General features: G+C 39.3%; 3 protein-coding genes across 3 annotated transcripts; all 3 read left to right on the forward strand.

The window, feature by feature from the left end:
* The first annotated feature begins 1,747 nt into the window (after positions 1-1,747).
* Positions 1,748-8,654, forward strand: LOC113009409 (uncharacterized). Its single transcript, XM_026147683.2, has 7 exons — positions 1,748-2,193; positions 4,238-4,396; positions 5,817-5,848; positions 6,396-6,501; positions 7,235-7,275; positions 7,453-7,564; positions 8,344-8,654. Exons 2-7 carry the CDS (start codon positions 4,279-4,281, stop codon positions 8,418-8,420), a joined length of 486 nt encoding a protein of 161 aa, XP_026003468.2. The 5' UTR covers positions 1,748-2,193; positions 4,238-4,278; the 3' UTR covers positions 8,421-8,654.
* A 3,531-nt stretch (positions 8,655-12,185) lies between these two features.
* On the forward strand, positions 12,186-17,026 carry LOC145421579 (interferon-induced very large GTPase 1-like). The gene has a single exon (XM_080292060.1). It carries the CDS (start codon positions 12,295-12,297, stop codon positions 16,876-16,878), a length of 4,584 nt encoding a protein of 1,527 aa, XP_080148186.1. The 5' UTR covers positions 12,186-12,294; the 3' UTR covers positions 16,879-17,026.
* Positions 17,027-18,020: 994 nt separating this feature from the next.
* LOC145421580 (uncharacterized) lies at positions 18,021-24,149 on the forward strand. Its single transcript, XM_080292061.1, has 6 exons — positions 18,021-18,200; positions 18,996-19,155; positions 19,234-19,335; positions 20,906-21,031; positions 23,716-23,757; positions 23,867-24,149. The coding sequence occupies exons 2-6, from the start codon at positions 19,000-19,002 to the stop codon at positions 23,963-23,965; spliced, it is 525 nt and encodes a 174-aa protein (XP_080148187.1). The 5' UTR covers positions 18,021-18,200; positions 18,996-18,999; the 3' UTR covers positions 23,966-24,149.
* Positions 24,150-26,535: the final 2,386 nt, after the last annotated feature.

Below are 26,535 nucleotides of genomic sequence, written 5' to 3' on the forward strand. Positions count from 1 at the left end.
ATCTTTAGACACAGAGAAGGCCTTCGGTAGAGACAAACAGCACTGTTTGTTCAACGTGTTATGAGTTCATGTCAGGAAAAACATCACAGAGATCATGTGACATTAAAAAACTCGACTGCAGGAATTTTACAGCAGAAATATTACCAGTGTGAGGCTCTGCCACTGCTGCTGGTCACGCCTTATCAAACCTTATCCAATAACTGTACAGTCGCACTGTCCCTAAAATGTCTGTTTTCTTAGAAGACATAATGATAAATAAATGGTTTTAAAGTGCTTTTGTGGATATTTTGTTGACTCCATTTACATATGGGGGGATTTTGACATATTTTTGTCACTGAAGAGGTATGTGCCACCCTACCTAGACCTTAAGCCTTTCCTTTGGACCTCTGATGAAAGAAATTACTCATAGATTGATGTCTACACCCATTTAATAAAGTAAAAAGGTCAATATTTAAAAAATAATTTTGCATATTTGCATGTTGTATGTTTTGAACAGATATTCATCAACAGTATTTTCAGTATTTTTCATTAGTTATTATTTTTATGAGGGTTTTTTTTTATTCAGTTAACTTTTTATTAGTATATTTACTTTTAGTTTTGTTTTCGTTAGTTTCAGAGTAAGCTTTGAGTTTATATTCAGTGTAATGTTGGGATATTTGTTTAGATTTAGTTCAGATCCCAGTCTTGTAGAAACCTCTGCACTGCTTGTTCTACTCAAAAATCTAACCAAAGTTAATTCGCTTAGACTGACCTAAAGACCTTTCTCTTGGATCTGAGTTGACCATGGTATCATTGTAAAGGATACAGCAGGAGGTTTTGTTCTATATAGTGGAATATCCCAGGAGTCAAATCTTGGCCTTATTTTATTTTCTATGCTGTTTGGGTCATATACTCTACAACCATGTTCACTTCAGCCATTATGTTGATGTTATGCTATATGGTCCACTATCTCAAATGTCTTCTATGATGTTTAGTGCTATATGTATCAAATCTTCCTTCATCACACCGAACTTCTCTAAGAAATTAATCAAGCAGAACATTCAAATACGGAAACAAAATTTTCTGTTCAGAAATGCAATTAAATAACTAATTCAACATCTTAGAAACATAAAATGACTCTGATAATACCAATACTGGCTGTAGGCTTGCCACTCAGATAGACATTAGAAACAGTACTTAAGCTTTCTGTCTTCATCTTTCTAAACAAAAACATCTTTTTTAAAACATTGTGAATGGGTGGATACTTGTTTAAGAGGAATGAGCTAACTTTTATCCACAGCAAGAGCTTTTTTCAATATATGAAATTAAAAAAAGATATCTCTTAACATTTGTCACAAGCTAACATAACTGAATTTTAAGTTTTAAATTTAGAAGCAGTTATGCTCCTGTATAAGACCTTGCATGTAGTTATATGTACTGTTTATGTGGTGATTTATTCGTGCATTTATTCCAGAGGGTTTAATATAATATTATGGAAATGCTTTTAATTTTAAATCTGATGAGACACTTGACTCTTTTAAAAAGTGGAGACTGAAATGAACCGATGACTGTCAAAGTAAGATGTTCCAGTCGTGTGAGTTTAAAAGCTGGTGGGGTTCAACGGTTTATTTAACACAGTTTGCAAATACCATTCAGAGTACATTCATCTTAATTATTGGTTTTGTGTAAAACATTACAGTGTGGCTGTAGCATAGTGGCACTACGGGAATCCCCCACATGCACCTGCACACATTGTTTCTTTGTTCTGAACCACAGACCACACCCTATCAGCACAATAATCAACTGCATGTGTAAATAACCACCTGCAGTGTCTGGAGAAATGTATCCTCTTTAAGAGCTTTAAAGTCTCTAAAGAACTGAACACTGTAATGATCTGATAGATCTTGAGCCAATTGCATGAAGAGAAAAAGACAAATGTTGATGTGGATGCTCAGTTATGAAGAGCCCACAGTTTCTTCTAAGCCACAACATTTCTGGTAAATGTTATAATGCAGCAATGATATCATACTTTTACTTTTACTTTCATTCACCTCTCACACTACATGACATTGGCTCAAAGCCTGTGGGAAGGCTTTGTCAGGGGCAGATCTCCAGTCAAAGGTCGCTGAACTCTATAAAACAGTGCTGATAAGATTCACTGAGACGCAGCTGCATCTACACAAACTGGACCGAGCTCAGAAACACAAAGGAAAGGTGAGTACGTATTAACTGTGGAACATTTTTGTGTGTGAGTACACGCATGTGTGTGTGTGTGTGTGTCGGTTACTTTCATTCACTGCAAAGCCGAGTTAGCTCTACCAGGGTTAAAAGGTTTAATAAGGATGACAGTGAATCGTGCAGCTGTGATCAGAGAGTTACAAACACTAATCATGGATTCATGGCATGAATTTAAATACATTCTGCTAATTCTGGTCAAATATCCAACTGTATTTAGGCCAGAAATTTGTTGAAGGCAAAAAGTTAAACCCTATATTAATGCGAGCGTATGTCTGTATTTGAGCTTGTCTGTATATTTTGGACTGTGTGTGGATTAAGTCATCAAGGAGGTATGCTGTGTAATCAAGAACAGTTCGAGGAAACTGTGAAAAGCCCAAAACTGCCCTGACATTCATGCCCATGATGAGTGGATGTAAACGTCTGACCACAAAGATATGCACATATTCCCATATTGTGGTTAAAACACCAAATCTGGGAATTTATTTTCTTAAGAACTGTGCTCATCCCTCCAGAAATACTTGGAGAATAAATGCCAACAAGCACTAAACCTGTTCTTGCAGCACATGATCATCCAGCATGTGGTCTAAGATGCTTTATGTTGGGCTTTCCTTTAATTTATCCATCTTATACACATTGTTTTTACTTAGTTTTCTTGTGAAAAACTGTTACCAAACTTTGAACTTTTGAATGAACTTTCATATTTGCTGCTTTCACATTTGATGTGGTTGAGCTTCCTTTTACTGTCAGTTTTGTCTAGTTGACAAGTTTGGTACTCTCCACTCTTTGCTCATCGGTAAAGTCCCTGCTGCCATATTCCTCCATTCTTATGTGGGCTTTCAAAAATATTAGTTTAACATTTTTTATACATACAATATAATCAGGAGCAGTTCTAAGGCAAAAGACAGTCGTTAGAGCAGCTGACAAATAACTAGGTAGTTTGGTCTGAGTCCCTGTTCAGATGCAGATGTTTTTTTTTTACATGATAGGAAAATGACTGAGAACTCATTTGTTTCTGTCCACAAACTGAAGGACTGCAGTCAATGCAGGAATCAGCACATTTGTAAAGGTAACAAAGTAGACAGTTAATATATAAAGGAAGAAGAAAAAAACCTTCAAGTCAGAGACAAAAGTTAAAAAAACAAAAACAGGGAAAAAGCCACCTTTTCATTCTTAGTGACCTTAGAGAGGACGCAGTCAAAGCCAGATGTAAAGAAACACTGAAAATGGTTCATATTTACCAAAACACATTATGATGACTTCTGACCACGGATCATTTTTTGTTTAACTTCACAAATCTCAAAAAGCTCAAAAACTTCATGTGCAGTCAAAGGTCTGCAAATATTTGTGACATTCTTTGCAGTTGAAAATCATTCATCACACATCACAAACACAAATCATCACGCACACAGATCACATCACACGTGCGCAGACACAGTGCCAGCATTGTGGATCACAAGACATGTATAGCCTTGTAATTATAGAAGTTAATGTTTTCAATGGAACAAGTGTGTCAGGGGTGATTTGTGAATGAAGGATAGCAGGCAGGGTGAAGGGGTTGGTTCACATGTAGATGGAAAAGAAAACCAAAAGCAGCATGTTCACTCAAGTGTGGTCAGTTTCACTTTGGGGTTGTTTTTAATACAACAACAAAGTGTTAGATTTCAGAAATGCTAATATTATGAAGCTTTTCTTATAATCAGGTGTTTTCACAGTGTGGTACTTCTAATTTTACTAAATTCAGAACCGGTTTTCAGTTTGTGTCACTATGTCTTCTTGTTAGTCTGGGCAACAGTAGCTCTCCGCTGAAATCTGTTTGCTGACCTGCTAAGGTCGCAGTTTATTCTGTATTTGTTTTGGGGAAAAGCACATTAGTTGTTTAAAGTTCATTTCTGCAATCTGCTGCTATGATAAAGTTGTGGTTTTTTTCCTTGATTCAAAATGAAACCAAGATGCAGTTATTTAATTTTCTGTTTTCTGTAATTTTCTGTTTTAATCTCTCTTTTTGAATCATCTCTGATAGATTACACTACTGATCTTCTGCTTGGATGAAAATCCACCGAGATGGAGGAGCTTGAGCAGACAGCAGAAAAGAAAGGAGGAAAAAGAAACCGTAGACTTTGTAGAAAAAGAAGAAAGTGTAAAATCTTCCGTTTGTGTTGCTGTTGCTGTGCCACAGACGGTACTGTGTCATTTACTGTGATCTCTCTGTACACACTGGTGTTCTGCTGCTAGCTGATTTTGTAGTTGATTAATTCATCTTTTAAATAGCACACTCGTTCTGCTTGTAAAACACAAATTAGGCAGGGACCCCGTATAACTAACTGCAGACTGTGCCTGTAGCATTTCTGTAATGAGTGTGTTTTTTTAGGTGAACTAGCTTAACCGTTAGCAAACTAACTATGTGCTTCTGGCTCTGCAGCTGTTTCACCAACACTCCACAGCCCTGCTAAGTGGTGCATATAATAAATGTGACTGTTTTGTAGTTGTAGATGGCAGGTTTAATGTTCCACATTGTTCAAAATAAACTGTCAGCTAACCGGGCTCTTTAGTCAGTGCAGGCCGAAGAAGCCTACTCCTTGTTAGCAATGCCTGAGCCAGTCTTTCCAAGCAGCGAGGAACCCATGCCGGCTTGGAGACCATGATAAGGAAGCATAATTCATTCTTATTCTCAAATTGATTTTCCCACTTTGGAATAAACCCACTGAGAAAAAAACTCAAACATAAACTAGAGACTCCAGCAGCCACCGTTAAAGACATTTTATGGTGAAGAGCTAGCATTGCTAAATACTGACTGTAACATTCATCTGTTTTAATGAATTATTAGATACAACTCAAACTGCTAATGTAGCACACTTAACGTTTTAATTGCTCTTTACAGTCGTAGAAACTGAACATTGATAACTAAATCGCAAGTAAGTGATAAATCATCTGACCTACATTTATATAAAGTCGTTCACTTCATTTATTTTATCTGCTTGATGGAGCCCATGATGGGTTTCCCTCATGAGGACCCAACAGGGCAAAACTGCTGTGGACCCTGTGTCTGCACAACCACTTGGGCCCCATATTCCATGAGATAAATGTGGATTTGTCACACCTACAGTTCCACAATACACCCACATCTACCCACTGTGGGCCTGCACTGGCATGTCTGCTGGATCAGCTTATTTCCCTGACTTCCTATTAAATCCAGATTTGAATGTACAATACTTCATCGTATCTGAAATACCTCATAGTACCATGTTATCCCACAGTTGAGCGGGCTTGTTCACTTCTTCACAATGCGGATCATTTACTTCAGTCTGAGCTCTTGCATTTTGTCTTTTCTCCCTATGCACTTCTTTTTTCTTCTTTCTCACCTTTCTAGCTGGTTGCATTGATTGCTGCCCGTCTGTTTCTGCCAGAGGTCTACTCGTTTCAAAAGGGTGTTCTTCCTTCCCACTGACGCTAGGCGCTGCTCATAGGGGACTGCATAGTGTAATGTGCTTTGAGGCGACTGTTGTTACTTTAAAAGTAACAAACTGAAACATTCAGGACTTAAATGTAGTAATCAAACCTGACATTATGTATAAGTTGTGTTTTTTTTTCTTTTTCCATAGATGAGTTGGATGAAAGTGAAACGACAACAAAGGTAAAATATATATATATATATATATATAATTCTCACATTTAATCGTACAGCTGTCACACATATTCATTTTCTAAGAGTTACATTTCAAGATATACAATACAAACATGTCCATAAGATACATTTTGCTTAAATCTACAAAAACCAATGACAAGCAATTGTTGTTACCCACAATGCCCAGTTCCTTTGCAGATTGATTAACCTCTGCCTATCTTTACTTGCCACAAACCCTAAAATGCTCTGCTCATGTTGCTGACCTGTCAACCAAATTAGCTGTAAATGTCCTTCCAGCTGTTTGTCTTTAGTACCTACTAAAGTACTTACTTTCTGAAACATGTTGCTGCCATCAAATTCAAAATGAGCCTGTATTTTTAGTGAAATACTAAAATGCCTCAGTTTAAACATCAGTTATTTTTTGTGTGGTCTATTAGGAATAAAATATCAGTTTATGGGATTTGCAAATAATTGCATTTCTGTGTACATCCTTACAGTCAAACACTTCAACATTTTATCTCAGATCTAACCTGTTATTTATTACCTGTTTTCTCAGCCTTTATTGAATAAAACTGGTGAAGCTCAGCACCTAGAGCTGAACGTTACAAGCACAGGAAGTGAAACTGAAAATGCATCTGTACCATCTTCCACCAATAATAGAGGTAATCTAATCACGACAGCCTGACCGAGCATTTTAAAATATATTTTTTGGAGTTGTTTGTTGGACATTGGAGTTTAAACATGAAGAAGAATTATTAATCTTATTAAACACAAAAGTGTGCAAAGGAGAGAAGCTCTGAAGGACAGGAGTCCAGCTTGGTCCAATCTGTGTTTCTACAGATATCAAATGTGTAATCTCTACTTACTGTTCCTTCAGTACTTTTAAGTGTTTTTGTTGGCTGCTCTTGGACAATTCTCAGTACATATTTCAAGCTCTGATCTCTAAAAATGCATGTCCCAAAACAACTCGTACATACAGCAGAAAAATGGAAAAAATGTCTTCCTCTGTCATGATTATGAAGAGACATGAAGCTCAGCACAGAGACATATGTGTAAACATTAATTAAAGTTATATTTCTGTATGAAATCCGATGTTTTTACACTACGCTTTACACTAAAGCAACAGCAACAACAAAGTCAAATATCTTTTGCAAGCAGCAAAATAATTTACCTCAGAGTCAGCATACTAATTACTGCCTTCCACACATTGTTATCAGTGTGGTCAGAAAATCTTCTCGGTTTGTTGAACCAATATAAAACTCAGTACTGAGTATTGATCCATGTCCAGTCACTAAGACGGCGTACAACCCCATTTACCATGGACAATATGCAAATAACATGAACAAAGAACAGTTGCCTTGACTGCACAATCATCTTTTCTATGTCCTCTTGCAGTAGAAGAAAAAGTGGAGATCACACGTGAAGTCAGAGGAAAGGTAATGTTTTACCCTTTAATGTTTGTTCATCATTAAAGGACAACGTCTGTGTTCTGAACATAATAACAAGTTCAATTCGATTCAGTTTTATTTATATAGAGCCAAATCACATGTACAGTTTGAATCTCAGACATCGCAGCCAGCAAATAAAGTCATACAAGTGACTTCTTTACTCAGACTGAGCCACAAGATGAAAATGAAGATCAGTCAGAGAAAAGAGAAGACACCGCAACAGGAGGAGGAGAATCTGAAACCTGGACTCCATCACAACCTTTAAACATTGAGAAGGGTAACAATGAAAACTTTACTTCTACAGTAACATGCATTGAGGGAAATAACTATTTTATGCTTTGCTCATTTGCAAAGAAATAAACAGTCTTACAAATCCAACAGATTCAACAGTTCAGATCCAAAAGTGTCTAAACGTCATTCAAAATGAGCGATATCATGTAAAAGCTGTCAGTGTGCACAATAACTGAGCTGGTTCACTTCTAGACACTGACCTTCTTCCAAAACATGGTTTATTAGCAAATACCCAAAAATGTCACTTCCCTTTGTCCTGAAAAGTGACCATGTCCTCAGCACCACCAATCAGAAGATGTAAATCAGATCATGTGACATTTAAACAGGCAATTTATCAGTTTGTTCACACAGTTATAATTTTGTTTGCTAACTTTATGTGCTATTTTGTATCTTAACAACAGTAGTCTTTTGATACATCATATTATTTTACATTACCTTATTTTATATGTGTGTCGTTATTTATTTTAGGCACAGTGTAGTTTGTGAAGCGTAACTTCTGTTAATGGATTATTGCTCATTCTGTTACTGTTTAGCAGTGTGTAAAACGTTTGGCTCCAATCCTTCAGTTGGACGGATTGAAAGTAAAGAGGTCACCTTTGACAGGGGCAGCATCTCGATTAATACATCAATGTATAAATACAACTAAGACTCTTTATATTTAACTGAAGGAGATTCATTTCTTCAAAATAACATATTTTGACACTTGATAAAGCATTTCTTCAATGTTCGATCTTTTAACCTGCCTGTTGTTAACTTACCCTGCAGGAGAGGAGTCAGCGAAGAGCGCAGCTGAAACAGAGGTAAAGATGAAGTCTTTGTATCGTCCCTGTTCACTGTCATAGCAAAATGAACACCAAACTGCTCCTCTAAGTCTACTTATAGCAGTCTACTCTGATGAAAAGAAAGTACACTGTCAATTTTTTTGTTTTACAAATATAATAAAATCATCTGTTCCTTACCAGGTTCTGAAACACAACCTCAGGTGCACAACAAAACATGACAGACTACACAATGTCATCATTTATTTAACAGGAAAAAAAAGCCAAACTGCAGTAGCAGTGTGTTAAAAACTAAGTACACCATCGTCATCAACTGTGACCAAGTTTTGGCAATGTGCAGATCTGGAGCAGTGTGAGAAATGTGTGTTAATACAATCTTCCAAGGAGTGGACATAAATGTCGGACGTGAAATGATCAGAGAAACTGCAAAAGCATGAGAGCTCTTGACTCTACATGCCCCAGTTAGCATACTAAATGTTAACCGTCATGTCAGTAGAAAAGGACTGAACAAATACAGGTTCTTTGGAAGGTCTGCAGGAGAAAGTCTCTATTCTCTCTCTAAAAAAAAGTTTAGATTTGCAAAGCTTCATATGAACAAACCACAAAATATATCTGGAACAATGCACTTCGGACAGATGAGAACAGAGTGGAGATGTGTACCCATAATGCATAAAACCAAACTCAGCATATCACCGCAAACACCTCAAACCAACTGTCTGCACTGTGGTTGAGACGTGATGATTTTGCATCCACAGAAAACCTTACAGTCGCTGAGTCATCCAGGAAGTCTGTATACTAAAGAAGTCAAAAGATATTTTGAACTAAATGTCACACAACAAATCTACAACAGAAAGGCTGAAAAAGAAAAGAACAAATGTGTTGAAATTGTCCAGTGAAAGACCAGACCTCAACCCAACTGATATTCTGTGGTGGGAGTTTAAGAGAGCTGTGCAAAAATAAACGACCACAAATCTCAAAGAATTGAAGCAACGATGTGAAAGAGTGATCACTTCAAGTTATTGCTGCTAAAAGTGGTTCTGCAGTTTACTTAATCCTGGGGTGGACTGGTTTATCTTACGTAGTTTTTCACAAACTGCTTCATTTTGGTTCAGTCTTTGTTGAATACTGACAGGGAGCAACAAGTTACGATACATGTGTGAGATGTTTATCAATATGTTTTATTCTCTAATGCTTAAAATTTTATTTGTGAAGAAAGTAATTTCTAGCCATAACAGCTGAGGTTAAATAACAAGAATTTGATGAGATAAATTAAGTTTTCAGTTATCGAGTGGTTAACACTGTCATTTGAGAGCGAGAAAGACCTTGATTTCACAAAAAATCAAGAGCTTGTCATCATTTTGTTATAAAGGTCGGTGGCTCTACCTGCACGCTAAGTTAAAATATCTGTTTTTTAGAGCTACACTATGAATGAAGACATACAGTCAAAGAGTAATGACACTGCAGCACCAGCAGAAAACTCTATAATCAAGATTCAAGCGACATCTGAAGCCAATAAGAAGGGTAATATTTTCTATTTGAACTTTGATCATACACAATAGCAAAACATATACATATCTCACACACACACACACACACATACATATATATATATATATATATATATATATATGCATTGCCTTATATATATATATATATATATATATATATGGGGTCCTGATCCCCAAGGACCCCAAGAAGGGACCGGTCCCCTCCAACTACCGACCAATAACCTGCCTCAGTACTACATGGAAGCTCCTGTCAGGCATCATATCGGCTAAGATGAACAGGCACATGGGTCAATACATGAGCGGGACACAGAAAGGAATTGGCAAGAATACCAGAGGTGCAAAACACCAGCTACTGGTAGACAGAACAATCAGCCGAGACTGCAAGACCAGACTGACCAACCTGTGCACTGCCTGGATTGATTACAAGAAGGCCTATGACTCAATGCCCCACAGCTGGATACTGGAATGCCTAGAATTGTACAAGATCAATGGGACCCTAAGAGCCTTCATCAGGAACTCAATGGGGATGTGGCGTACAACACTAGAGGCCAACTCCAAGCCCATAGCACAAGTCACCATCAAGTGCGGGATCTACCAAGGAGATGCTCTGTCCCCACTGCTGTTCTGCATAGGCCTGAACCCCCTCAGTGAGATCATTAACAAGACTGGCTACGGATACCGACTACGGAACGGAGCAGTTGTCAGCCACCTCCTGTACATGGATGACATCAAGCTGTATGCCAAGAGTGAACGAGACATCGATTCACTGATCCACACTACCAGGCTATACAGCAATGACATTGGAATGTCGTTCGGACTGGAGAAGTGTAGTCGGATGGTAACAAAGAGAGGGAAGGTAGTCAGAACTGAGGGGATTGAACTACCAGAAGGCAACATTGCAGACATAGAGGACAGTTACAAGTACCTGGGGATCCCGCAGGCAAATGGGAACCATGAAGAGGCCGCTAGAAAGGCTGCAACCACCAAGTACCTGCAGAGGGTCAGGCAAGTCCTGAGGAGTCAGCTGAATGGTAAGAACAAGATCCGGGCCATCAACACATACGCCCTGCCCGTGATCAGGTATCCTGCTGGGGTAATAAGCTGGCCAAAGGAGGAGATAGAAGCCACTGACATAAAGACAAGAAAGCTCCTGACCATGCATGGAGGGTTTCACCCCAAGTCCAGCACCCTGAGGCTGTACGCTAAGCGGAAGGAAGGGGGCCGGGGACTGGTGAGTGTCAGCACCACAGTCCAGGATGAGACAAGGAACATCCAAGAATACATTGGGAAGATGGCCCCAACTGACCGAGTGCTCAGTGAATACCTCAGGCAGCAGAAACCCAAGAAAGAGGAGGGAGACGAGGAACCATCATGGAAGGACAGGCCCCTGCACGGTATGTACCACCGGCAGATAGAGGAGGTGGCTGATATCCAGAAATCCTACCAGTGGCTGGACAAAGCTGGACTGAAAGACAGCACAGAGGCACTAATCATGGCAGCACAAGAACAAGCTCTGAGTACAAGATCCATAGAGGCTGGGGTCTATCACACCAGGCAAGACCCCAGGTGCAGGCTGTGTAAAGATGCCCCAGAGACAATCCAGCACATAACAGCAGGGTGCAAGATGCTAGCAGGCAAGGCATACATGGAACGCCATAACCAAGTGGCCGGCATAGTGTACAGGAACATCTGTGCCGAGTATAACCTGGAAGTCCCGAGGTCAAAATGGGAGATGCCCCCAAGGGTGGTGGAGAATGACCGAGCTAAGATCCTGTGGGACTTCCAGATACAGACGGACAAAATGGTGGTGGCTAACCAACCGGACATAGTGGTGGTAGACAAACAGAAGAAGACGGCCGTAGTGATCGATGTAGCGGTTCCGAATGACAGCAATATCAGGAAGAAGGAACACGAGAAGCTGGAGAAATACCAAGGGCTCAGAGAGTATCGAAAAAATATTGAACCGTGACACCAAAGTATCGAACCGAACCGTGAATTTTGTGTATCGTTGCACCCCTAATATATATATATATATATATATATATATATATATATATACGTGTGTGTGTGTGTGTGTGTGTGTGTGTGTGTGTGTATACAGAAATGTGCTGATTCCAACTTGCTTGGTTCTGCTTCATTGATATCCCGCAGGAACGTCAGATAATGACGCGAGTGAAAATGAAGAGGAGGTAGGAGAATAAACATTTCTATCAAATGATCGAAATGAATATTTGGTTTGTTCTTTAATGTGACAAGATATTTTAATTTCATTCTCACAGAAGAAGTCATGCCATCGACAATTTGAGACACTGCTCAGCAGACTTCATCTTCAAGACAAACTCCAACTCAAGTTTTCAGTAGAAGATTTTTTTCAAATACGCCCACCTATAAAACTGCACCACATCACATCTGAGAAAGATCTAGCTCAGATGTTTCTCTACAGACTGATGATGTTAGACTACAGGGCCAGATGTATTCTTGTAAGAACAGACAGTCTTGAGATGGCCTATTTAAATCCCACGGTGTCTGAAATCACTGAGACGGATGACGGTGATTTAGAGGCTTTATTGAGAACAAGCGTAGACACACATGAGAAAGAACAGACTCCTCTGCATCCAATGGATGTTCAGATGGCAGTATATCACTGCTCAGACAGCTTCCTTAAACAGATCATAATTGCAAAGCTCGCTCAGTGTCAGTATGCCTTACCTTTGCTTGTTCCTGACCCAGTATCAAAGGAGATTGTGTGTCCTTTGTGGACATTCAGACAAATAACAAAAAGCTGGAAGGTAACTCAAATCGAACCTGACTCACAAATTGTCACCATGAAGAACATCCCAGTCTACAAAGCTCAGACACCCTTGGTGTCATTTTTCCGCCTGGGTTCTTTGTCAGTGTCTAAATCTCAGCTGATGAACACTTTGCTCAACGATCGTCACAGCACCTTCTTCCACAGAAACTGCTTAGGAAGCATCAAGTCTCGCCATCTGATGGATGGTGTGGCAGAGATTGCCTGGTACTGTCCTGCTGGAAAACCCAATGATGCCTTCAATGACTGCATTGCCTTTTGTAATCTTCATGGTGATGCGCTGTCACTTCAAGAACAGTGTGAAATATTGGTTGAAAAATCCTCCATCAATATTTTTCTTGTTGAAACTCTGCAGAAAAACAAAGAAAGTAGTTCTTTCATAGCAACTCTTTTTAAGTCCAAGAAGTCGCTCATTTGTGTCACTGTTGATGACTGCTATGATGTTAAGACAAAAAATGGAAAATACATTATCGGGCTCAAAGATAAAAACCAAGCGGATGTATCTGAACAGCTGAAAAAGATAATTAGAGAAGTTTTATCTTCTCCAGATGGTTCCAACTTGAAGCCATTTTTCCATCTTGAAACCATGGCTGAGCTCTCTGGAACCAGAGTGGATGAAAGTGACCCAGCCTGTCAAAGAGGGAAATCTGCTGCTTTGCAAATAATGAATCTGCTCACAAAAGACAACATGGATGTCTCGAAGATCAAAGATGAATTTCTTGCTGTTCAAGGGCAGCTCTGGTGTGACTGGTGCAAAATACACAAACAGCTGTTTCATCTTAGAGGAGAAATTGAAAAGGAGAGAAGTCAAAAGCAACAAGAACTGATGAGAATCCGTCAGAAACAATGTGCTGCTTCCTGCAGTAAACTGATGGAGCTGTTCATTGGAAGCCTCTCATCATTGCCACCAATAGACAAAGAATATTTCCTAAAATGGACTCAGATCTTAATAGATGCGCTCTCCACAAATTATCTTTCTTTGATTCTCAGAAGTTACAATACAACATGGTCTGAGGTCTTGGTTTTGAAAAGCAAACATGACAAATCAGATTTGCTATTGAGAAAACAGGCTGAGCTCGAAGGCATCTCCAAAAAACTGCAGTCTGCATCTTTTGGCTTGGAGCACATCTTCAGGGAAATGGGACAGCTCTATGAGGCCCATAGAGAAATACAGCAGGAGAGAAACAACACTGACTGGTCTAAATATCCTGAGCTGGCTGCACAGTTGATGATATCAGGATATCCAATGGAGCTGATGGATGGAGATGCAGGTCACGTGCCTTTAACGTGGATCTCCAGTCTTTTAGAGGAAGTCATCAAGAAACTGGGTGACCAGAGAGTTTTTGTGTTGTCAGTTTTAGGCCTACAAAGCAGTGGAAAATCAACAATGCTGAACACCATGTTTGGTTTGCAGTTTGCAGTAAGTGCTGGCAGGTGCACCAAAGGTGCCTTTATGCAACTGCTCAAAGTATCAGAGGAGATGCAGAAAGACTTTCAGACCGACTATGTTCTAGTGGTGGACACTGAAGGACTCTGTGCTCTTGAGTTGGAAGGTAATGCCACTCCTCACCATGACAATGAACTGGCAACATTTGTTGTTGGTCTGGGAAACTTGACATTGATCAACATCTTTGGAGAGAATCCATCTGAGATGCAGGACATTCTGCAGATTGTTGTTCAGGCTTTCATGAGGATGAAGAAAGTTCATCTTTCTCCCAGTTGTGTGTTTGTTCACCAGAATGTTACAGATGTGGCAGCAGCAGAGAAAAACATGGATGGAAAGAGACGCCTGCAGGAAAAACTGGACCAGATGACCAAGCTAGCAGCTGAAGAGGAGGTTTGCGATGCAGAGTGCTTCAGTGATGTCATTGAATTTGATGTGCAAAAAGATGTGAAATACTGTGCCCAGCTATGGGAGGGCAGTCCACCCATGGCTCCTCCAAATCCAGGTTACAGTGAGAGCATCCAAGAACTAAAGGACGTCATCCTGTCTAAAGCTTCAAAGTCTGCTGGAATCACACTCTCTCAGTTCAAGACCAAAGTTGAGGACCTGTGGAATGCCCTTCTGAATGAAAGCTTTGTTTTCAGTTTTAAAAACACACTTGAAATCGCAGTATACAGAAAACTTGAGGTTCAGTATGGGAACTGGACCTGGGCCCTTAGAAGCAAGATGTTGACCACTGAAGAACAGCTTCATAACAGAATTGAAAATGGTGATCTTGACAAGGTTGAGAAGAAGTATCTTTTGGAGGAAACAAGCAAAACATTTAAAGAAATTAGGAAAGCGATAAAAACATACTTTGAGAGTGACAAGGATAAAGAAATGTTGACTCAGTGGAGAGGACGATTTGAAATCAAAATCAGTGAGTTTTATGATGAGCAGGTGAGCAGATTAAAAACAAAACTTGATGGAGTTATCCTCCAGAAGAAAGCATGTAAACAGTTGGATGATGATAAGACAGGCTTTGAGAACAAGCTGCTACAGAAGAGCAAAGAGCTCGCTCAGCAACTGAAGGATAAAGTCAGAGATGAAGAAGAGCTTAACAAACAGTTCAACTCTGTTTGGAGCGGCTGGATTACTGAATTAACAGCAGATACTAAAACAGTTGTAGACGTCAACTTGGAAGAAGATTATTGTACTATTCTTCAAGAACTCGGTTTTGAACTGGCTTTTGTAGATGAATCAAAAAGACGTGGGAGATACAAGAAAATATCTGAGATTGGTGATTATTCAGACTACCTGAAGACAAGTGGACCAAAATTTCTGGGGACTGTGGTAGATCTTTACAAAAAATATGCTTTCAGCAGTTCTTTCTCATTTAAAGAACAACAACAAATCAGATCGCTCATTGAAAAAGCTGAAAACGAGTCCCTTGGTGCACTGAAAAGTAAACCTGTAGTAACAAGAGGCTACACACCAACTTACTTGCATGAACTTGCCAAACATGTGAAAGATGAAGTCGAGAAATTTGTGTCAGAAAGGAAATTTGCTTTGAAGAAGGATTTTACAGTTGATCTCTTGCTGTATGTGTTCGACAGAGCAGAGACTTGGCTTCTCGAGTCCCATAAAAAATTCAAAATGAGGAATGATCCACTCACATATTTAGAAAGCAAGGAAGCACAGTTCTTCACAGTTTTTAGAAGCTTTTGCAAAGGAAACTCATCTGCTGTTGTCCTTGGAGAACTGATCTGTGAAAAGCTGAAAGCTTCCACTGTTGAGGCTCTCTACAACAGGACTGCCATTGATCTGGCTGACCAGATGAAGTGCAATTTCCCAGCATTCAGTGGCAACACTCTGGACTTGGAAAAACATATACTGAAGTCCCTCGCTGAGAAAGAAGTCTTTGATGATTTCATCACCTACATCAAGAACCCAAGGAAACATACAAAAGCTTTTATCGCAGCAGCAGTAGAGAAATACATCTTCAAAGATCACAAGGATGAAGCCATGAATTTACTTGAGAAAAACGTTCTTGACATCAACTCACTTGTTAGTCAAGCTTTATTTACTGCAACACATAAAGTCCAAACTCAGGGAGGAGAGGCAGACAGGTGGCTGAAGGAGTTTTCCAGTGCGCTAAATGATAAGCTTACTCTGGATCCCATTTGTTCTCAAAACTTCAGTGACATAAATGATTTTAACTTTCTGAAGGGAGAGATAGAGAAAGGATTTGCTGCCATCATTGTGCAGATGAGCACCATGTCACTGGAAAACTTGAAGGAATCCAGACTGAAGCCGGATGAAATCCTCACAGATCAGCTGTGTAAGCGTTGCTGGGTAAAGTGTCCATTCTGTTCCGCTGTTTGTATCAACACTATTGAAGATCACAGTCCCGATGACCACAGCGTCCCTTTCCATCGACCTAATGGGATCCAAGGATGGCACTACAAAGGCACAGAGGAGTTGTGCATCACTTTCTGCACAACAAACGTTTCGAGCGAAGGCAGGTTTTACCCTCATCATGATTCAGAGGAAAGCATTCCTTATAAACAATACAGAACTGCTGGCTCAAAGTATGCCACATGGAGAATCACTCCCGATGGGTCGAGACTATCGTACTGGAAATGGTTTGTGTGCCGATTTCAAAACACACTGGAAGAGCACTATAATCTAAAATTCCAGGGCAGAGGAGAGATTCCTGATGACTGGAAAAAAATCTCTAAAGAGGAAGCCATTAAAAGCCTTGATGAAATGTACTGCTAACTCAAACAAACTGAAGCCCTGGGCTAAATTATCTTTTCTTTTCACCTCAAAAACCCACCTAATATCTGAATTAACCACTGAAAAATTTTGTTTTAGGATTAATCAAGATTCTTACAACTAACCGGTGACAGTTGGTCAGGGGGTTTGCAGCATAAACAAACGTTTGGCAGCCACATAAAGAAAATCACCTGCATTTAATAACTGTACACAGACCTTGTGTGTGTGTGTGTGTGTGTGTGTGTGTGTGTGTGTGTGTGTGTGTGTGTGTGTGTGTGTGTGTGTGTGTGTGTCAAATCAAGTCATTTAGTTTGATTAATATGTACAGATTTATCAGATATGTTGTCACAAATTATGTAACATTTAAAGGATGTAAAACTTTTTACACAAATAGTTTGAAACTACTGCCACTGAAAACCATATCAGATCCACAACATTGTTTTATTTTAATTTTTTAGTTTTAGATTCTATGTTTATGCTAAAGAACATTGTCCCATATAAGATTTAGGATGGTGTTGTCTAGCTTATGCTAGAATCATATAAAACAGTTACTATATCCTCACTGTATGTAGTTAGTTAGACTTTTGTTTTATGCTGACAGTTTTCATATACATATAATTTTTTTTATTTGAAATTGTTTTAGACTTAAATGTGATATGAATAAATGACATGTACATTATCTAAAAATGCTTAAAAAATAAACACTCTAAATTTTCTAAAAGTCTTTTTTTGTTTGTTTTTGTTCTGACGTACAGTCTGAACTTTGTGAATTTATATGCACAGAAGTGAGTATTTCAAAACTCCTATCAAGCCAAGTTTAATTAAAAGAGTAGTACTTAATAAAGTATGTTTATGCAAAAAATACATTTTCCAACTGATAACAATGAAAATACGTTTTAAAATTTGTGAAAGTGTTTATGTGTTACACATAGGAAGTAGCATAACTAACTTGCATAATCAGCTAATATTATGCCTAAAATACCCTAAAATTCATATTTTGCCTCTGATAAAAAGTTAAGTGTAAAGTTACACAGCCCAACAGGGTTAGATCCACTTCAAAGGAAGGAGCTAACAGAGGCTAACAGCAGCACCCCATACCAGTTGGTGGCGATAATCCACCATTTCCCTGTTTGCCAGCCACCAATAAAACGCACAAGAAGAAGAAAGACGCCGACGGCGCTGCGGCTCCTCCCGTCAGTCAGCGCTGACTTGCGGTTAGATTGGTCCGTTACCTCCGCCTCTGCTTCTCCTCCCCGGAGGCATGGTATCGCGGCAAAATTAAGCCTCGTTGACGCAGTTAGACAGCAGCAGAGACTCGTGAACAGGTGAGACTTAAAAAGCTTTATTTGTGCAAATCTATTTTTTCCTGCAGCTGACTGTTGCACTTTCTGCTACCTTTGCATTAACACCGGCTTCCATAGCTAATCGGTGTCTTTACCGCCAAGCCTTAGAAACTCCTGAAGACCTGTCACGAGGTCCATGGAGAAGTTATCCTCATGCGTACAGGCTCATCTAATCATCCGAAGAAAAATATGCCCGCATCTGAAGTACATGTACGGATTTTAATACGCCTCTTTCAAGACGCCATCTTTGTTTTGGTTCTGAAGCAGTGGCGTAGTTTTGTGAAAATAATAAAAATAGTCTCTGTGAATATACTTTATCCCGTATTGTTAGAAGAGTATTTGAGGATTAAAAACGCTGCTACGTGTTTGGATATGTCTTTTTGAGTTGTTCAAACATGGCATAGAATTTCAAAATAAACGGTTAGATGAGGGACTGAGGATGCTGTGAGTCTGTGGAAGCCTGTTAGTATGGAGGGCCAAACTCAGGAATAAATAAATAACGAAAATAAAGAACCGAAATATGATTGAAGAAACACATTACTTATTATTATTATTATTATTATTATTATTATTGTTGTTGTTGTTGTTGTTATTATTGTTACTTTTTCAGACTTATGGTCTAATTTTGCATGAATATCTTTGGTGATGGTTGGGACATCTTTAAAAGGTTACAGGTTAGAGTATAAAACTCATAACAAGTTTCTGTGCAGGTAAAGTTAATTTTGGTGTTATTTAATCAGGTACAAACACATTGCATGTTTTGTATGTACTCAGTAGAGCCATGCCATCCAATGTGGAGATCAAAGCCAAAGTGAGCGACCTGACACAGTTTGCCCAGAAGGCGGCTGAGCTCAGCCAATCGGAGGGGACGATCATCAGGCAGCATGACACTTTCTTCAGCTGCAGCCAAGGACGGCTGAAGCTGCGAGACTTCATGGTACAGAGAACAACCGATGAGGTTTAGAGAAGTTTAAAATACAAAAAAATTACATTTTTGGTTTTTTTTGCTCCTTAGAACGGGTCAGGTCAGCTGATCTTCTACGAGCGTCCGGACACCGATGGACCCAAACTGTCTCGTTACTCCATCACCCCCACCAGTGACCCACAGAGCCTCCAGGTAAAGCACCAACATATGTAACTGTTAATGAAATTAGGTAGCGTAGGCCATGCCCCCAAACCAGAGAAATAACTTAAATCAAGATTTCTCTGTGAATGTGGATTTTGTTTTGTTTTTTTAATTTACACTCGGACCGGCGGCTGCCTGGGGTCTCTCCTCCTCCTTCCTCCCCTTTCTCTCATCCACCTGCTGGCCTCCACCACCATCTGAGGAAGCTCCGCCATAGCCACCACCAAACAACTGAGTTATTTTTACACACCGACCAGCATCTGGCCAATCCACCACCTTTCATTGTTTATACCGTTACAAAGAAGAAAAAAAGTCACCGGGCCACCGAGCAAATGCCCAGTATGCCGGATTGCCAGTCCAGCTATGGTCGTGCCATCAGTTAACCCTTCACGCGTGCCTAGGGTTGCCGACCCCTGCAGTAGACCAATAAAATTGATAAGTAGTGTATATATATGGTATATATTTTTACCGGTTGTTAAGAGACATAATGTTGTTTGTGCACTGTTCTGTAAAAAAACCATAAGCAACGTAATTTGTGTGTTACTGATACGTACGTATACTTAAGGCGCTGTTTGAGGAAAAAAAGCATTTGCAGTATGTATTTTTGTATGTTACCATCACGTTTATGTTACCTTACGGATGAAATTAAACGTTAAAAATCCTCACGTGTAATATTTCTGTGTAAATATCTCATATTACGAGTGAAACGCATACGGTTTAAAATCCAGTGCGGCCTGAACAAGTGCAAAATTGATTTTCTTTCTAAAATTACAGCATGCGGCTTTTAATCAGGTGCGCTCTGTAGTCCGGGATTTACGGTAATAATTGTTTTTGATAGTACAGCCAAAGTGTAGAATGAGAGGGTGTAGAGCTGTAGAGGGAGGTTAAAGTTGGGGCTACAGATGAAGCTAGGCATACAGCAAAGAAAGAGATGGCAAAGGCTCATACTGAGACTGAGGAAGAAGTAAAGGACTTTTATTATTGGCTAGGCAGACAAATCAAGGTGATAAGGATGTGCAGCAGGCTAGAGTGATTAAGGATAGAGATGACAACCACTAAAAAAAGAGTTGCTTAGATGAAAGGAGTACTTTGAGCAGCTAACATGGATGAAGTTTGTGTTTGGAGTTTTACAGTGAGTTTGGGGACGGGGACAATAACAAGCTGTTGAAAGACAGCTAGAGCTACTGAGGTAGTTAAGAAGGCTATTTAGAGCAGTGGTGGGAACTCCAGGCAGATGTCTTGCAGGTTTTAGATTTCACCCTGGGTCAACACACCTGAATCAAACAATTAGTTCAGTACCAGGCCTCTTCAAGACATGTTGGGGAGGTAATTTAGCCCCTTAAATCAGCTGGCCAGAGTGTGTGTAGCAACCCCTGGTGGGCTTTGAAGGTACCGCATATGAGAAGCTTTATAATCAGTATGTTTAAAAACAAAAAAGTTTAATTTTCAGATCTTTAATTTATTTTTGACACTGAGCTGAAAATTCAGCATCTTGTGTATTTGGATCTTTAAGTATATCTCAGTGGCAGTAATCTTAATAACAGTAAATATGTTTGTGCAGGTTGTCCTTTCAGAAGCCCTCGGGGTCAAAGGTGAAGTAAAGAAGGAGCGGCGGCTGTTTCTGATTGGTCAGACCAGAGTTCACCTGGACACGGTAGAAGGACTGGGTCACTACATGGAGCTGGAGGTCAGCAAACCTGTCACCTTTACCTCGAGCTATTGATCAGTGAATAATCAGAAAACCGGCTGAATATCTGCTAATATCAGAAACTTAAACTGTGTGAAATGTTGTGCAAAAAGCTTAAAAAGCTTCGATTTCACCAACAAAATGTGCTTAAAGATGACACGCTGTGACTTTAAATGCGGTTCCTGTTGGTTAATGTCAACACGTCAGCTACCCTCTCACATAATGAAGATGAAAAGAAATAAAGACCTGATGGTAGTGTAAAGTGTGCACACTTTATATGTATTAAAGTCAAAAACTAAATTCTGCTAAAACTTAGAACTCTGTCGCTTTTTTCATGGACTTGGGTTGAATTTAGAGCTGGGCGATATAAGATTTTTTCATTTCAGGCGATAACGATATCTATCACGATATAAGCCAAATAACTATATTTGTAAGATTTAAATGTGCCGTTGCTCACAAGTAAAATGTGAAATAATCAGCAGCTTGTTTTTATTTAAATATTTATTTCCCATAATAAGTTCAACAGGGTAGATGTACTTAAGGAACATGAGACTTTTTCAGATAAATAAAGGCAAATATTGCAAACTACACAAAAGGCAGCCGCTAAAGCGTTTAAGTTTCAAAATAGAACAAACGAAACAGACTAAATTGTCAATTCCACTTAGAAACAAAATATTAATTCTAAAAATAAATCTTAGTTTGTTTTACAGAAGAACAGACAAAACTGACTAACTTTTGTCAATATCAAATAAACTGAGAACTAAAAGGAAATTCTCAATCTCTCCTTGTTGTATAGCTTAGCTTTTCAAACAGTTTTAACAGTTACTTTAGTCTGACAAAAACCGAATGACGAATTAGCGCTTCCAGTCAGAGACTGAGCATGCACCGGTTTATTGTATTTCCAGACTAGCTTTCGGCACAATTTACAGTGCGCGCTACTCTGTTTTTTGTCAGACTTGAAATAGCCGAAATACCTTCACACTACGGAACTTCTATGGCTCTTCCGTTTGACAATCTCTCCGGCATTGGAACCATCATCGGTTTTCTCTTCGGTAACCTTCAGTCACGCTCTCGGTTGATTTTTCTCTAGTCGGCACACTCATTTCCTCCATTACCCGGGCGGCACGGCGGCTGGCTGCTTCCCAAACAAATACACATGTGCGGCTTGGCACTTGTGCTGTACGTAACAAGTCACGTGACGTGACGCTGCGGCTGTGATTGGTTCGGCTCTGCGCTACTTAACCCTTTACAGCCGATCGGAGCGGGCACGCTCTGTTTTGCGTAACTATTTTTAAATCCCAGTAGCACTGCAACCACGTAAGCTAGCGCCAAAAATTTTTTTGCATATGAAACCGGAGGAGTTGTATTTACATCTTATGCCATCAGCTTGTCCTAGGTCACGGTTTCCTTCCACATAAAGCTTTGCAAAGACTGCATAAAAAGCGCTTGCAGGAACAAAAACATAATATTCCAGAAACACGCTTTACCGATCTGATCAGCTGTTCATAACACTTCCTACGTTGGAATAAACGTCAGCGCGAACTTTTGCATTTCCGCCATTACCTGCCCGAAACCGGAAGTGACGTCATTTTCGCGGAAATGTAGTCTTTTTTACTATCAGGGCCTCAGGGCCTATACTCGTCTTTTTAAAAGTTATCTTTGACTTTATGACTTTCTGTGTCGTTTCTGGGATGCTTAGGACTCATATTGCACTGCTGGAAATAGTTTATTTTGATGCATATGCTGCTTTTTTGCAAATTTGCAGTATAATATTTATTTTCGTTTTTCCTGCAGTGTATAAAAATTGGTGTATTTCAAAAATAAAACTATGAAGACACTCAAAATAAATTTCATGTGGTGGGAAACTAGTTTGTGTAACTTTTTTGTATTTACAGTTTTGAGGGATAAGCCTCTTAAATTTCTCTAACTACAAATATATGTTAAAAAAGCAAAAACGATTTTCAATTTTTTTGTAGTTTATTGCACTTTTTTGCAATTTATGTAATTACTATGCACTTAATGGATACATATTATTAAAATCTGGGCTATAATGGTTGTATTGATGTATAGCAACTTGAAATGCTCCCAAAAATGGCTCCACAGCATGTAAAAATATAATATAAGCTCTGGCGGACTTGATTCTATGGTAGGTCTTAAAGGGTTAATTTGGATTGGCTGTTCTTCTTTTCTTTTTTCTTTCTTTTTTTTTTTCTTTTTAAGAGGACAAGCGAGATGAGGTCTATCGCAATAGTTTAACTTTTCTATCGAGAAAAAGTTATTTCGCAGTACATATCGTTTATCGTTCTATCGCCCAGCTCTAGTTGAATTTATACAAAAATCTGAACACTGATGCAAACAGTTCGTTTGATAAGTTTAAGCTGGTGAGATTTGGTTAGGCAGGAGAACTGAGGAGCACTGGCTGGATCAGACCATTTCCAGCGGTGTCTGAACATATTTTAAACCCATCTTTGCTTCAGGGGGACAGAGTTCATGATCGTCAGCATTTCTGACATCGTGTTAGATTTATTTTTTATTTTTTTTAATAGCTGTCAGATCTCAATCTGAAGGGCTCTGAGAGGACAGGAAGTCCTCAGTGAGTTGGTGGTGAGTTCTGTGCTGAAATGGATCCAGAGCTCTGTAAGTGAAAACCTGCCCACTGAATAATCTGTTGTGTGTTTGTTCAGGTGGTGATGCGACCAGAGCAGACTGTGGCAGAGGGACAGCAGGTGGGGTTTAAACGGTTTATCTACCAACAGATGCAGCCCACAGTCTCACACTGTCTTTGGAAAAGACACATTTTTGTCTCCCTTTATTTAAATATTTATTTAATTTTAGGTTGCTGAGGATCTGATGGAGAAGCTTGGAGTTTCTAAGGAGAGTCTGGTGACCGGAGCTTACATGGACCTGCTGCTGAAGGAACACAAAGAGATATAAAACAAACACACACCTGAGTTTCAGCTGCAGTGGTGTGATTGTGGTAGACTGTGATCTGTTAGTTTCCGTGAAATGATTCATTAAAATTCATAATGTTTTTGTATGAAATCCTTTTTTAAACTATGATTTATGTTTTTGTTTTCTAAATAAATGGGCTCCTGTTCAAACAGAGCTGGTTAATGTATGAATGGGTGTGAACTAGTGAATTGTACAAAGTGCTCAGAGTAAAAAAAACAACAACAAAAAAACGCTATATACAAACCAGTCTGTTTACCATTTTACATTTAGCTTAAAGCTTTAGTTACTCATAGTTCTGTATATTGAGATTATTATGGAAAGTAAATGCTAAAAAAAAATCTGTATATAATAATCAAATTTGGCTTTTGTGTTGGAGAAAAATATACAAGAGTGGTCAGAAATTTACATCCAGTCATGGGTGTGAATGTCAGGAGAATTTGGTTTTTTTTAATGATTTCTTTGAACTTTTTCTATGGGGGAATGATTGTAGAGCATACATCTTTAATGACTTTAAAAACAAGATTTTCTTCAATCCACAAAGGCTCAAATACAGGGAGTGCAGAATTATTAGGCAAATGAGTATTTTGTCCACATCATCCTCTTCATGCATGTTGTCTTACTCCAAGCTGTATAGGCTCGAAAGCCTACTACCAATTAAGCATATTAGGTGATGTGCATCTCTGTAATGAGAAGGGGTGTGGTCTAATGACATCAACACCCTATATCAGGTGTGCATAATTATTAGGCAACGTCCTTTCCTTTGGCAAAATGGGTCAAAAGAAGGACAGGCTCAGAAAAGTCAAAAATAGTGAGATATCTTGCAGAGGGATGCAGCAGTCTCAAAATTGCAAAGCTTCTGAAGCGTGATCATCGAACAATCAAGCGTTTCATTCAAAATAGTCAACAGGGTCGCAAGAAGCGTGTGGAAAAACCAAGGCGCAAAATAACTGCCCATGAACTGAGAGAAGTCAAGCGTGCAGCTGCCAAGATGCCACTTGCCACCAGTTTGGCCATATTTCAGAGCTGCAACATCACTGGAGTGACCAAAAGCACAAGGTGTGCAATACTCAGAGACATGGCCAAGGTAAGAAAGGCTGAAAGACGACCACCACTGAACAAGACACACAAGCTGAAACGTCCAGACTGGGCCAAGAAATATCTCAAGACTGGTTTTTCTAAGGTTTTATGGACTGATGAAATGAGAGTGAGTCTTGATGGGCCAGATGGATGGGCCCGTGGCTGGATTGGTAAAGGGCAGAGAGCTCCAGTCCGACTCAGACGCCAGCAAGGTGGAGGTGGAGTACTGGTTTGGGCTGGTATCATCAAAGATGAGCTTGTGGGGCCTTTTCGGGTTGAGGATGGAGTCAAGCTCAACTCCCAGTCCTACTGCCAGTTTCTGGAAGACACCTTCTTCAAGCAGTGGTACAGGAAGAAGTCTGCATCCTTCAAGAAAAACATGATTTTCATGCAGGACAATGCTCCATCACACGCGTCCAAGTACTCCACAGCGTGGCTGGCAAGAAAGGGTATAAAAGAAGAAGAACTAATGACATGGCCACCTTGTTCACCTGATCTGAACCCCATTGAGAACCTGTGGTGCATCATCAAATGTGAGATTTACAAGGAGGGAAAACAGTACACCTCTCTGAACAGTGTCTGGGAGGCTGTGGTTGCTGCTGCACGCAATGTTGATGGTGAACAGATCAAAACACTGACAGAATCCATGGATGGCAGGCTTTTGAGTGTCCTTGCAAAGAAAGGTGGCTATATTGGTCGCTGACTTGTTTTTGTTTTGTTTTTGAATGTCAGAAATGTATATTTGTGAATGTGGAGATGTTATATTGGTTTCACTGATAAAAATAAATGATTGAAATGGGTATATATTAGTTTTTTGTTAAGTTGCCTAATAATTATGCACAGTAATAGTCACCTGCACACACAGATATCCCCCTAAAATAGCTAAAACTATATACAAACTAAAAACTACTTCCAAAAACATTCAGCTTTGATATTAATGAGTTTTTTGGGTTCATTGAGAACATGGTTGTTGTTCAATAATAAAAATTATTCCTCAAAAATACAACTTGCCTAATAATTCTGCACTCCCTGTATATACAAATGCTCTCATTAATATTTAGTTAAATGTCCCTTGACTAGACACTTCGGGTAACATCAACAAGCTTCTGGAATAATTCAGACTATATATTTGACCACCCAGGCAGAACTGGTAGTTAATTTACATTGGCTAGTTTCCTCGCATTCTCCTGGCTTTTAAGTATAGTTGACTATAGTCTTTGTTATTGTAAGGTCTTTACTTTATAATAAAAATGCACCGTGAGGCAGTTGTGATTTGATGCTAGATAAATAAAATTAAGTTGAATTCAGCATATTTTCAACAAGGTTTTGGGAAGCCCATTCTAGAAGCTTAATGTTAGCCAGCTTTATCCAATTCAGAACCAGTTTTGATATGTATTTGTCCTGTTAGAACACCCGACTGTGTCCAAGTTTCAAGCATCTAGTTCTTAATTTTAATTTAATTTAATTTAGTCCTC

The sequence above is a fragment of the Astatotilapia calliptera genome, chromosome 17, assembly GCF_964374335.1.
Source record: "Astatotilapia calliptera chromosome 17, fAstCal68.1, whole genome shotgun sequence".
NCBI lineage: Eukaryota > Metazoa > Chordata > Actinopteri > Cichliformes > Cichlidae > Astatotilapia > Astatotilapia calliptera.

Excerpts from the sequence above, each read along its gene's own strand:
- LOC113009409 (XM_026147683.2), top strand. The coding sequence starts at position 4,279 with ATGGAGGAGCTTGAGCAGACAGCAGAAAAGAAAGGAGGAAAAAGAAAC. Across the intron at positions 4,397-5,816 it reads CTGTTGCTGTGCCACAGACG|ATGAGTTGGATGAAAGTGAA; the intron begins GTACTGTGTCAT and ends CTTTTTCCATAG. Across the intron at positions 7,565-8,343 it reads ACCTTTAAACATTGAGAAGG|GAGAGGAGTCAGCGAAGAGC; the intron begins GTAACAATGAAA and ends CTTACCCTGCAG.
- LOC145421579 (XM_080292060.1), top strand. The coding sequence starts at position 12,295 with ATGTTTCTCTACAGACTGATGATGTTAGACTACAGGGCCAGATGTATT.
- LOC145421580 (XM_080292061.1), top strand. The coding sequence starts at position 19,000 with ATGCCATCCAATGTGGAGATCAAAGCCAAAGTGAGCGACCTGACACAG. Across the intron at positions 19,156-19,233 it reads TGAAGCTGCGAGACTTCATG|AACGGGTCAGGTCAGCTGAT; the intron begins GTACAGAGAACA and ends TTTGCTCCTTAG. Across the intron at positions 23,758-23,866 it reads CTGTGGCAGAGGGACAGCAG|GTTGCTGAGGATCTGATGGA; the intron begins GTGGGGTTTAAA and ends ATTTAATTTTAG.